At 38.7% G+C, this 12,768-nt stretch overlaps 1 protein-coding gene across 4 annotated transcripts in view; it reads left to right on the top strand.

Annotated features, from left to right (window-relative positions):
• Positions 1-12,768, top strand: part of clstn1 (calsyntenin 1) — a 57,070-nt gene that overhangs the window by 30,351 nt on the left and 13,951 nt on the right. Inside the window, exons 3-11 of one of the 4 annotated variants that reach the window (XM_017708412.2) lie at positions 2,417-2,446; positions 4,310-4,505; positions 5,494-5,702; positions 6,319-6,468; positions 6,930-7,115; positions 7,868-8,116; positions 9,381-9,502; positions 11,386-11,548; positions 11,888-11,938. In XM_017708412.2, the coding sequence (XP_017563901.1) occupies positions 2,417-2,446; positions 4,310-4,505; positions 5,494-5,702; positions 6,319-6,468; positions 6,930-7,115; positions 7,868-8,116; positions 9,381-9,502; positions 11,386-11,548; positions 11,888-11,938 (1,356 nt within the window). The remainder of the gene's footprint in view (positions 1-2,416; positions 2,447-4,309; positions 4,506-5,493; positions 5,703-6,318; positions 6,469-6,929; positions 7,116-7,867; positions 8,117-9,380; positions 9,503-11,385; positions 11,549-11,887; positions 11,939-12,768) is intronic. The other 3 variants (XM_017708430.2, XM_017708421.2, XM_017708438.2) reach the window with 3 other exon arrangements.

The raw sequence follows: 12,768 nt of genomic DNA, 5'->3' as shown, positions 1-12,768 counted from the left end.
AATATCGTAATTGGGAAGAGTACAATGTTTATTACATTATTCAGCATGTCTTAACTTATACGTGTGATATTTAACCTTATTACACAGAGCTTGTGAACTGGCAGTCCAGCAGAGAAGTCTGAAGAAATTGATGTGCTAGTCTGCTTGGCAAAAAGGCTTGGAGCTTAATTCATAAAAAAAAATCTCATTAAAGTTGCAGTTGCGATATTGTTCAGAAAAGTTGGATATCTTCTTTCAGCCCTAACTGCAACAGATTACAGTTTAAAGTCAATTATAAGATGCATCTAATTTTCGACAGCTAGTAAGAAGTGTTGGCTACTGAACACTGCATAGGTACTGAAATTTAGTATTGAATGATATAAAGTTTTTAGATGCTCTAAATTCAGTCCGTATTAAAAAGACTGTATACCCAGTTCTACTCAGTGTGCTAATTCTGTTGGTGATGCAGCCTTGATGTTAGCCATGTTGTGTCCACATCAGGGTGTTGTTTTTTGTATGGCTGACTGGCTGCAGGGAGCAGTGCTGCATGTGGTTTTGTCTGCTGGGAAATGGAGGATTTTGGTAGAAGAGTTTAGGGTGTAGTGTTGCTTTGTAGTTTGGAAGAGCGTGCAGAGCTGGTCATTAGAGCTGGCGAGTGCACTGAAGAGACACAAAGCTGCTCCTGCATGACTTCCTCTGAACAGCAGCTTCTAATAGAAAATCCATCTCTAATTGTTGAGGTGAAAACAGGCCGGACAGCTCCACCAGTTATACTGAGGCCAGTTATGGGGGCAGACTGGGACATGAGCAGGCAACCAAACAGAAGCAAGTCAAAGGAAATGATCTTTAACACAGTGAGTTTTGTTCAGTGATGTTAGGTTTGTTTAACCCATTATCATGAGGAGTGTCAGTGAAGAAGCGGTGAATGAGGTCTCTTTAAAGCAGCACATGTCTGAACACGACAGCATTTGCACCTTTTGAGGATGGAATTGGCTGCTCTGACCTGAATGAGGTTTCATTACTAGGTTAAAAGAGGGATTCCACCAGTTTTAAAAAAAAATATCCACTTTTAATATCGAACCACCTTCAGGCAGCCTGTACCTGTTTTATTTAATCTTATTTATTCTTAACTTGTTTTAGTTCTTCTCTTAGTTCTTTATTACTTTTTAACTTATTTTAATTAGTTTTTATTATTATTATTATTATTATATATTTTTATTAATCTCTTGTCTTCTTTTGATCTTAATCTCATCAATTAAACCTCAAAATTTATTATTATTATTATTTTTATCTATTTTTATCTTTTTTTTTTCACTGTTAGTTTTAAATTTTCTTTTAATTTAAAATGATTAAATGTAGATATTATTTTCCTTGTCATGTCAATCCCTGTTTTTGTAAATGCTCGGCTACATTGAAAATGAGGGTTGCCCTCAATGTACTTCTGAGTCAAAGTGGCTTTGTGCTCATTGTTAACATTGTGACCCCTAGTTCCTATCATCATTGTGGTTGGTCAGGTTTCCCTACAATGAATCATTTCATATTAAACCACTGTGGATTACTTTGATCACATTGTAGTGATTGAATTATGTTTGTGAAAAATTGGTGGAATTCCCCTTTAATGTTTTATGTAGGAGGTTGGAAAAACGAAAAAAGATGGTGTTTTGAAATGTATTGAAAATGAAAACTGTAATGCTGATACGCCACTGAGCCTTGGTCTTTTTCATGGAAACTACTATCAAAATTAAACATATCTATGAGGTGTGATTTGTTGGGACAGTAAGTCGAAGTTCTAGTTATGTAATAATTATAAAAATGAGTCCTGTAGAATGTGTGGATGTTTTTATCACCTAATGTCAGATCTTGCACTGAATCTTTACCTCAGAATAAAAAAAAATCGTATTGAACCTGAAATCATGTGTCTTGTTACACTGACTATTTGACTGTGGTATTCTGAATATTGGTTGGATTGTTTAGGGTAAACTTTACTGTAAGTACAAGAAGTTACTCTTATTTTCATTTGCAAAAAGAAGTTATATATTCATGATGCTGTTTATTTAGATTGCCTGACTGAACTTTACTAAAATCTCCTTTTTTCTTTCGCTGCAAATGTGGCTGTATGTCAGCTCTGTGAATGTGACTCTGAAACTGCTTAATAATGTATTTATTCACCATATACATGCATGTCAGGGCTCACAATAATGTCTGAATCTGCATTGCAGACAGCTGCTCATGCCTACTACAGTGTTGGCTGCAGCTGCGCAATGTAGACAGACCAACTAAAGTATTTCCAGCCCCTTGTATGTATACAGAAAGATCACATGTACATACTTTGTACATACATGTGATCTTTCCAGTCTCTCTTTCTCTCTTTGTGATCTGATCTGAATCTGCTCCTTTCTCTGACTGACCCAAGTTTATCTTCTCTCCCTTCTTGTAGACAGTTTTGAGGTGACCTTCACCAAAGAAGGTGATGACGGGCTCCTTTTACTGCCTTGTAAATTAATTGTTCAATTAACCCACTAACGCAAAATGCATTGGCACTTCACACAGAAACTCCTGTCATGCTCTATAATCTCCCACTTCTCTTTATGGTTTTGGTTTACTTGTTTTCTTTTCCCTCACCCTCAAATTATTTGGAAAAATAAGTATAATACCTGGATGAAAAGTTTGTTGTGGGGTTTAAATGAGTCTAGAAATATCTGTGCATGAGACATCCATTGTAGTTTGCAGATCCTAACAGTACTTCAGCCACAAGATTGATTTCAAACTAATTGGCACGTGTATACAGTACAATTCAACAGTAGTTACTGAAACAGGATGGTGTGAAAGAAGAGATTGATTGATTAATTCCTTGAAACCATATATATTTGAAAATTTTCAGATCTTTTGAACCCATTTTTGGAAGAACATGATAGTTAGTGTGATGTAAATGATAATGTTATTCGATAAACGTACAGTACTGTGCAAAAATAAGCCTCCCGAAAAGAGTGGAAGCTGTAATAAAAGCAAAGGGTGGACCCACTGAAATACGTTGATTTCGAAAGACGTTATGTTTGGTTTTGATATGTTTGGTTGTTGAGGCTCTGTGGAATTTTCCATTAAATATCTTTCTTGCCTTTTTCTGTCTCTGAACAACTAAATAACTTGGCCATTTTGATTGGATGGTTTCTGTCCTTTGCACAGTGCTGTACTTTACCGTACAGTATTCATATGCGCATTTGATTTTTCTGTTCAACTCTATTTATTCAACACCAGAAGTACAATATCAACTTCTAAACACAGATTTGTCACTAAGGTGTGATTTTTACAAGAAATTAATTCACTGTTTAATGCTGGACCGAAGCAAAACTGCTGAGATTGTTAAACGTTGCAAACTCTCTGTGGTCAAGAATGGTGTGATGCCTTTACCCGTGGTGTTCCTCCTCTGCACCTCTAATCTGAATCACAGCATGGCAACTTCTGCTGTTTGATGTGGATGTCAAGCAAATCGATATTTCTAACCCCAGCTCTCATCCAGGGGTTTAATTTCACCACTTCTGTTCTGGTTCTGTTTATTATTGTTTCACTCTTTTAGTTTCTTAAGGCTGTGAGAGAGACAACATTGCACAGGAAGACTTCCTTCACACCAAAACCTAGAGATAATTTAAGGGATAAGGGAATTTGTTGAAATCTGGAAGCTTTTTTATTTTGTGTTTGTTTATTTGTGTTGTGTTTTAATTTGCTTGAAGACTTTGAACTGGTATTGACTGAATTTCTGGAACTGTGCCGGACCTCTTTATCATAACTCATCATCGCATCAACTATTAATGCAGCCGTTTAACTTTGCTTTCTTTTCTGTTTTTATTCTCACTAAAACCAGCGAGCAGGCCTCTGTAATACATATGAATGTGATCTACAGATAAAGTGGAAGACATTGGCTATCCATTCACTGTTTTTATTTCATTTCCTTTCTGTCCTTTTTTTCTTCTATGACGAGTATTCCTGTGAAATGCCTGTCCACATCCTGGGTTTCTTACTGCATGACTGGATGCAATGTGATCAAGTGGCTTGGACGAGACACTCAGCCTTTTCCCTTTAACTGCCCCCTCCCTTACCCACCCCTCCCCACCTAAATACTCACCCATTCTACAGTGCTTCTGGCTTCCTCCACAGACCCCAATGTACCAACCCCTTTGGCTGCCAAAACAACTTTGGCTGTTCTTATTTTAAGTGTGGTGTGCTGTTTGTTTTTGTTGTGGGTTTCTTTTGTTCCGTGAGCAGCAGTGCCTGTTTGTCTTGGTGGCACTTTTGGACTGAACCGCTGTGCTTTGCCATTTCTCACCGTGTCCAGGGGAGATTTGTGGCTTCCGGATTCATGGGCAGAACGTACCGTTCGAGGCGGTGATGCTGGATAAGTCTACGGGTGAGGGAGTGATCCGGGCCAAAGACAAGCTGGACTGTGAGCTCCAGAAGGAGCACACCTTCACCATCCAGGCCTATGACTGCGGAGAGGGTCCTGATGGAACCAACATGAAGAAATCTCACAAGTGTGTAGACTGATTTGCCCAACACCAAAATTAACCTTCTTTTATTAAATTAATTATTTTTGTAAATTTTTTTAAGCATTAGAACATGACACGGATGTATTATGGATAACATTATGGCTGTGATTTGGTTGCAGCCACAAACCAGAGACGCATACAGCAGATTGTCACGTCTGTTGATGATGATATTTGCAATAACGCAAGACCTTGAGTGTTGTGTTTTTAAAGAAAATAAAGACAAAGCAAAGAAGCCTCAGATATTACATGAAATGTGCTGTCATTTTAACAGTTCCTATCACTTATAAAGTGGCATTATTTTGCTGCATGGATACAGCCATTAACTGTCAGCTCAGCCTTTTTAATATGTACCAGATTTGATTGAATGTCATTTTATTACAGCCAATCCTTTAAAGCCCTTTTACAGCCCTTCTTGTTTCTTGAGTTGTATTCTTTTTGGTACTGGCTAATCATTTTAATTAATCATGTAATTATATTTAACATCATGTTTTGGCATGTTGGGCCTGACATTTGGGTCTTTTTCTGTCTATAGGTCAAAAAATGATAAGACTGTACTCTAACCTGTAACAATAACCTTTCATCAAATTCAAATCATAATATCATATCTCCTCTTTTGCTTACAGGCATAGATGTGTTACTGATTGGAAAATATATGATCCACACATTCCCAAGAGTTTTTCCGCCCATTTTGAGTTACAAGTGAAAAATTAGGAAGGTCAAGTTATAGCATGTGTAGGTTGTCACTAATCATAGCAGCAACCTCTAAGCGTTACTGTCTAGTTTAATTTTAACGTCTGCTGTTGCCCTGAAGTAGACAGTTAGTGAGAAAGTGATGTGGAGGTGTGTAAGAGTATAGGATATAGGTTCCACCAATGCCTCAGTTCTCAAACTTAGTATAATAAGTCAGTTATATGCCACTGAATTAAACCTGAATCCGCATTCTCTGTTCGACGCCTCTTTGATTTTCACCCAGGGCTACCGTCCACATTCAAGTGAATGACGTGAACGAATACTCACCAGTGTTCAAGGAGAAGTCATACAAGGCCACAGTCATCGAGGGTAAAAAGTACGACAGTATTGTGAAGGTGGAGGCGGTGGATGCTGACTGCTCTTTCCAGTTCAGTCAGATCTGCAGCTATGAGATCGTCACCCCTGATGTGCCCTTCACCATCGACAAGGATGGTAAGATGCAGGACACAAGTGACTGAACCAAACTCCTGCCAAAAACAGCTTATTTATAGAACACAGCTGCACTGACCAAAGGCATTTTATTTATTTATTTATTTAGTTAGTTTCCTGAAGCTGCACTTGTGCTGATTTGCAGAAATGACTGCACAAATCTGATTGTGATGGCGTATTATCAGGACACATGTTGTTTTAAAACTGTGGTCCTGTTAGAGGTTGAAAAAGCTTTCTCTTGTATTTCTCTTGAGCGTGTTAACCAATGATAGAATGTGTGCTCAAAGTCACTTTCATCTCAGAAAAATGGCACTGGTAAGATAATAGCTTACCCTGTGAGAAGCTAAGACATTGACTGATCCTTCTGTCTTTTAATACTATTGTAATATTCTTTTCTCTGAATTATTCAGAAGCTGCAGGTTACCAAAACACAGCAGGAAGCTTCTTGCTTCTTTTTCAAGGATTTTGTGGTTGATTGCATATTTGCATACTCTGTTCTTTTAAGGATATTTTTGGTGTCGTGCCAGTATGAAATGTACTACATGTGGGGAAAAATATATAGAAAGGTGCTTTATTATTGTTGTTGAAACTGAATATTTTTGCTTTATCTCTCATGTAGGCAACATCAAAAACACGGAGAAGCTGAACTACAGTAAGGAGCGCATGTACAAGCTGACAGTGACTGCCTATGACTGTGGGAAGAACCGTGCTTCAGAGGACGTCCTCGTCAAAATCAACATTAAACCCACCTGCAAACCGAGCTGGCAAGGTATCAAATGTGTCTTTTTGCCATCAGGTTCAGCTGAGCAGGGTTCAGACTGACCAGCTGTACCATGGTCTCGGTGTCGAACATACTGCGGATATGTTTTTGGGTTGCATAGAAGTTAAATGCATAGAAATGAATTGCTACTTACAGCATTAATAAGCCGCATGTCTGTTTACTGTGTAATGTCACGGTTGTATTTTTTCTTACATTTAGTTTTTTTTTTGTGTGCTTTAATTTCATCATCTGTCCACTGGTACCTGCTGCCTTCTGTAATGTTTCATAAACAATAAAATAAAACAACAGTAAACAAAATAAATTAACAGTGAGCAATACATTTAATTACATTAATCATTAGTGCACTATACACCAGGAAACAGCTTCTCATGGCTTCATTTACTTTACCTGAGAATATATTGGGTATCATTTTCTAAATGAAAAAAATGTCCTGTGTGTGATTCTGACAGGCTTTAATAAAAGGATTGAGTATGAGCCTGGCACAGGAAGTCTGGCCCTGTTCCCTAGCATCCGTCTGGAGACCTGTGAAGAACCAATCACCTCCATCCAGGCCAGCATTGAGCTCGAGACCAACCACATCGGCAAAGGCTGTGATCGGGACACATACTCTGAGAAGTCCCTGCACCGGCTGTGTGGTGAGTCACAGCAAGCATGTGACAGCAGAGTCTAGACTCCAGGTCTTTACTTTTTACTTGGGGCAGATTAGAGTCTAGGATTACCTCATCTTTTGATATCACTTCTGGAAACTTGTGACAAACCTTTACCTTTCATAGCTGATGGTTAGTTTCCTCTTACCCCAAATCTCATCCATCAGCATGGAGATGTTTTGTGTCTTTATATTGAATTGTAAGAAGAATTGCAAGTAAAATTCTCTTCTACTGCTATCTTTGTCTAGTTTATAGGTAACTACTATTTTTAGCTGTTACTTTTGTCTCTGTAACTTTTGACATACTGTTATAGATCAGAGTATGTCGTATTATAATTTTTCTTGTTCTGGAAGTATTATTTTTATATTTCTTTGGATCTAACCTCTGTGACCCTCACCTTACCTTACCTTGTCGTTGCAGTGGAGCTGTCTGCCGCATCGCACAGTGCGTAGTTGTTTGGCAAAGAACTTCAGCAGATTTCAGCTTCATGCTAATAAATGCAGCTACTGTACTGCTTTAAGCAAATCAGGCAATAGTCGACTGGTTTTGTCAAGAACGGGAAACATAACTTTCTCTGAGAGTAGAGTCAAGCAACAGTGGCTGTCTTTCTCTTCCTTGACTCAATTTCCATAGCAACAGATCTGGTGCGGCAAAAATCGCCAAGAACACGTGCAAGCGGACACATACCGCTGCTGTTACCGTTTGTTCTGTTGGTTAATGCTGCCTATGTGTTTATTCAGGTGCAAGCACGGGCACTGTGGAGCTGCTGCCCGCTCCCAGCAGTGCCACCAACTGGACCGTGGGCCTGCCCACTGACAATGGCCACGACAGCGACCAGGTCTTTGAGTTCAATGGCACACAGCCCATTAAGGTTCCTGAGGGCGTGGTGAGCACTAGCCTGAAAGAGCCTTTCACTATCTCTGTGTGGATGAGGCACGGACCTGGTGGCAGGGAGAAAGAAACCATCCTCTGCAACTCTGATAAGACAGGTAACAACATCAACCGTAACAAAATACACCAGGTCTAATGAATGCAGAAAACCCCAGACTATATCTAACTGGTGTGAACTGTACGTATACTTAAATATATATGGCCCACACTTCAGCTTCTCACTCTCGTAACTGCACAACTTGAATATTGGTTTCAAAGCAGATAACAATTTATCGTAGTTAATGAATGCGTAACAAAACCGGTTTTCCTGGAGTTAAAACTGAAATAAGTATATGACTTGGTGCATTGCTTGATCTGTACAGATTGTTGGTGAGTCTTACCCACTCATGTGATCTATGTTTGAGATTGAAGCTGTTATTGGACCCTGTCAGTCAAATAGAAGCTGTAATGGTATCACTTACGATTGATTTAAGTGGAGGTTATGAAAGGTTTAAAATGTTTCACTGCAAGTATTGTGGATATTGAAATCTCTCTGTTGGGTGGTCATTAAAGCCTTGTCTCATGTCTGAGAAAAGCTGGATAGTGTCATCAGCTGGTCTGGGGCTTATGTAAGAGGGATTACATCATGTGGATGTCCCTGTGTACTGGAAGCAGTCCTGCTTTGGTGTGAGAGAAATCAGGACCTCAGCATGCCCATTCCCACTCGTGCAGTTTGTCCTGGTCATTGTTTATATTAGTTGTTGAAGCACGTGGACCAAGCCCAGTGCTGGATGTCTTCACACCCAACAGGCACAGGGCTGAAATTGACTGGAGAACTGGAAAATCATGCCTTATCAGGGCAGAATGTTGCAGTTGGCAAAAAGAATAGTGCTAATGCTGAAACTGTATGGATGCACAATCTGAAATGAAGTGGAAAGTCAAAATGGGCATATTTTTGCTCCAAACACTTGATTGGCAATTGGCCAGTTTTATATATGTTTATCTTAATCAATCTAACATAAATAGCATGAGTTCTGCAGGACTTGTGCTAAATAGTCATTTGTCTCTTATGTTTGATGTAGCTCTTAATTTGATTTATGTTACATAAATATAAAATGCTTATTTTAAGAATTTTGGCTCATTAAACAGCAAATTATGTTATTTATATTGTGACTTTGGCTAATAGAAAGTACTAGAATTGTGCTTGTGTGGTTCATGTGTACATTTAGTCCAGACACTGTGAGGTTTTTTCATTTATGTGTATGTACACCTTAAGATCAGTAACAGAGTAATACGCATGCACTTTAAGGGGTTAAGCTTAATTAAATGAATAAATCAGAACTGAGCATGTGACCTTGTTGCTGGTGCTGTTGTCTTTTGCAGAGATGAACAGACACCACTACTCCCTGTATGTGCACAACTGTCGCCTGGTGCTGCTCCTGCGCCAGGACCCCACTGAGTCAGAGAACTACAAACCAGCGGAGTTCCACTGGAAACTCGACCAAGTAAGTCGTCAAGGATCTTTTTTGGAAAGGACTTATTTTGGAAAGTGGTCCCCACTGGATTCCTGTGGCCTGTTTTGGATGTTGTTGTGAGTGGTAGTGATGAATGAGACACTTTGTGTAGCATGTAAACCTACCCAGAGCCAAATATAGGGGGCTTAGTATAGCTCTGCCTCCTCCTAATGATCCACATGTATAATATCAAAGAAAAAGCCACAAATGTTGGTCAGATGAACTAAGATGGCTAAAATATAAAAAGTGAAGCGTTATAGGAATATTGAAACATTTTTATATGCATACTTTTGTGCATCTAAATGTTTTAGGTTTCAATTTTAACATGAAATGGACAATGTTATTTAAAGCTGTGCAGCAATTTTCTATAGTTGCTCAATTTAGTCTAAAGGCCATGCTTTTCCCAGTAGAGAGAGTTGTTTTTCAGAAATGGATTTCAAACTGGAAACTCTGAAGCACCTGAGCGTGTAGCAATATGTAAGACTTTGATGTTGTATTTTGCATCAGATGGCTTACTCTGCAGTGTTCTGTCACATAAAACAGTGAAATATTTTGGGAAATGAGATCTCGGATGAGAGGACATGAAAAGGCCTCGGTGGATCGGAAGTGAACTATAATATATCACTATAATAGTGACACATCAGCAACAGTTTGTTTATTCTAACTGTATTCTGTGACTGTATTTGTAAACATAAGGCATTTATGATTATGATTTTGTCTATGTTTGTATTGCAGGAATCATGATACCTAAATTTTGATTTTGAGACCAGTTGGAGTATCAAAGTGGTCGATACCAGACAGATTGTCTGTACATGCAATATTTATTGAACACAAAATTTGTACCTCTGATGTAAATGTAACACATACAAAACAGCCTGACATTCATCACAATGTGTTTAATGCAAATACAGAATAGATTACACTGTAAAAAACTCTTCACCAGTATGTTGAAAAGCATGTTAAGGTCCTTCCACAGGGCAGTGCAGTACGGCACAGTTGCTAACCCGAACTATGCGTACCCTGTATCTGTGTTCCATGGTGTAACAGAAGCATAAATGTAGGCATGAGTTCTGTTGAGAATGTATAGTGGTCACATGATGTGTCAAGCGACGCTAATGTCACAGGTGAATTACACTGATATTTTTCAATTACAGTTCCATTGTTGAGGTGTAAATCAAGTCATTCAGTGGTTTGATGTGAAATGGTTCCTTGCAGAAAATCCTGCCCACTCAAATCTCTTTTCAGTGATGGTGACAGAAACCAGGGCTTAGCGTGACTATAACACAAATATAGCCATTTTATTTACTATCCAGAATGATTACTGAACCTGTGTGCTTCTTATGAGTTATGTGTAAAGCTGATAATGGTAAATAGAAGTATATTCATAAAGACATTTTGAAAATGTGTTTTAGACCAAAACCTTGTTTTAAAACTATGGTAAAAAACACAGGCAGCATTTTTGTAGCAATTTCATGTAATAACTTTGTGAGGGAGCTTTTTAAAGGCATAAACTTATCACTACTGGTGTGAACAATTCTGACATTTCTCTAGAATGGAGTGTTTCATATTAAACCACTCTGAATAACCACTCTGAATAAGTTTGCATTTTAACCTTTTTAATTATGTAGAAATTTGGAAAAATCAGTGTAATTCAATGTTAACAGTAAAGGCAAACGAAAGTAATAATAGAAGATCTTCAGACTGGTTTAGCATCTTTCTCTCTTTTTTCTGACTTTGACCAATAAAGTGGCTTGTGTAGTTACACTACAGTACAGAATTGTCTACTATGTTGTATCATTGAAAAAGCATTGAACATTTGAGATGTCATGCAGCAGTATTTGGAACAGAGCTCCTGATGTGCTGTTTCTCCTCAGGTGTGTGACAAAGAGTGGCATCACTACGTGCTGAACATCGAGTTCCCTGCCGTGGCTCTGTTTGTAGATGGAGCCTCCTTCGAGCCCTTCCTGGTCACAGAGGATTACCCTCTCCACGCCTCCAAGATTGAGACCCAGCTCACTATTGGCGCCTGCTGGCAAGGTATTCTTGGCACCAGAGTGTTTTTCCACTCTTGAAATGATGCAACCTCTTATTTAGAGATGAAACTTTCCTGTTTGCCTGTTGCAGATGTAAATGAATTAGAAGCCTGAAGCATATTAGTGAGATTTTTCTTCACCACTTTACTAATATGCTTCATGCTTGCCGTGTAGATTGATTTGTAGAAAATGAAAGCCATTGTTATAGACTGTATTAGTTGGGTCACAAACAGTGTTTGACCAAAACATAGCCCTAATGCATGATGATGTAAAAATCCAGCTTGTCTTTTCCTAACTAAAGCAAGGCCTCGTCTTTGCCCACTCTTCTGTCTTACCTCCACAGACCTCTCAGGACATGACAATGACACTGAGACAGTCTCTGAGCCTTTGACAGGTTGCCTAAATCTTTCCCTAATTGCTCCAATATGACAGTTTGTTCATGAATTAACACTGTGTACATGCAATTCTTAAAGAGCCGAAAATAGCTTGATTTCAGCTGTGCAAGGATTGGATGTGCACTCAGCTTCTATTTGCATAACATTTTCAGCATGAGGCGATCCTGACCAGATGTCATGGCATACATTCTGCTTGCTCTTTTATGCTGTTCATTTAGTTTTCTGTTGTTTGGTTTTTGTTTCATTCACCAACCAGCTTTTTTTTTACTTTGAGTTTTAGCTGCAGATCAGGAAACATATAAGCTTAAGAGTCATATGGCATTCTGCATTTGCACCAGCAGTGTCTATATCTTGCCAAGTGACCTTGAAGTGAATGCGCTGTGCAGGAATGGCGCAGTCTTTTAGATTCCAGATCAGATCAGCATGTAGCATTTATAGCAGTTGCCTTGTGATTACTTTAAAAGGAAAGAAAGTTGAAGTGTAGATACCAGTATTAAGGCCCAACCAATGTACTGTCTGGTTAGTTAAAACAGCTAGTATATGTAAGGCTGGCCTGGATTGCGTTTAACAGGCTTTGAATACGACTCATTGGTGTTTTCAAACAAGTACTCAGATTCTCATTTTCAGTGCTACCATAAAAAACATTCACATTTCATTATCAACCGTATTTGTAGGTATGTTTGTTTCAGTTCATTTTTAATCAAAATATGATGGAAGTCCACAAGATGTGCTGTAATGTTATGTCAAATGCAGAGTCTGACGAAATTTGAAACCTAAGCAGCAGCGATGATGCAAAAGTCAGCGCAAGACATGTTTAGCAACATGGTTT

The sequence above is a fragment of the Pygocentrus nattereri genome, chromosome 9 (genome assembly GCF_015220715.1).
Source record: "Pygocentrus nattereri isolate fPygNat1 chromosome 9, fPygNat1.pri, whole genome shotgun sequence".
Lineage (NCBI taxonomy): Eukaryota > Metazoa > Chordata > Actinopteri > Characiformes > Serrasalmidae > Pygocentrus > Pygocentrus nattereri.
The sequence above is the reverse complement of the archived record's forward strand: the minus strand, read 5'-3'. Positions and strand labels throughout refer to the sequence as shown.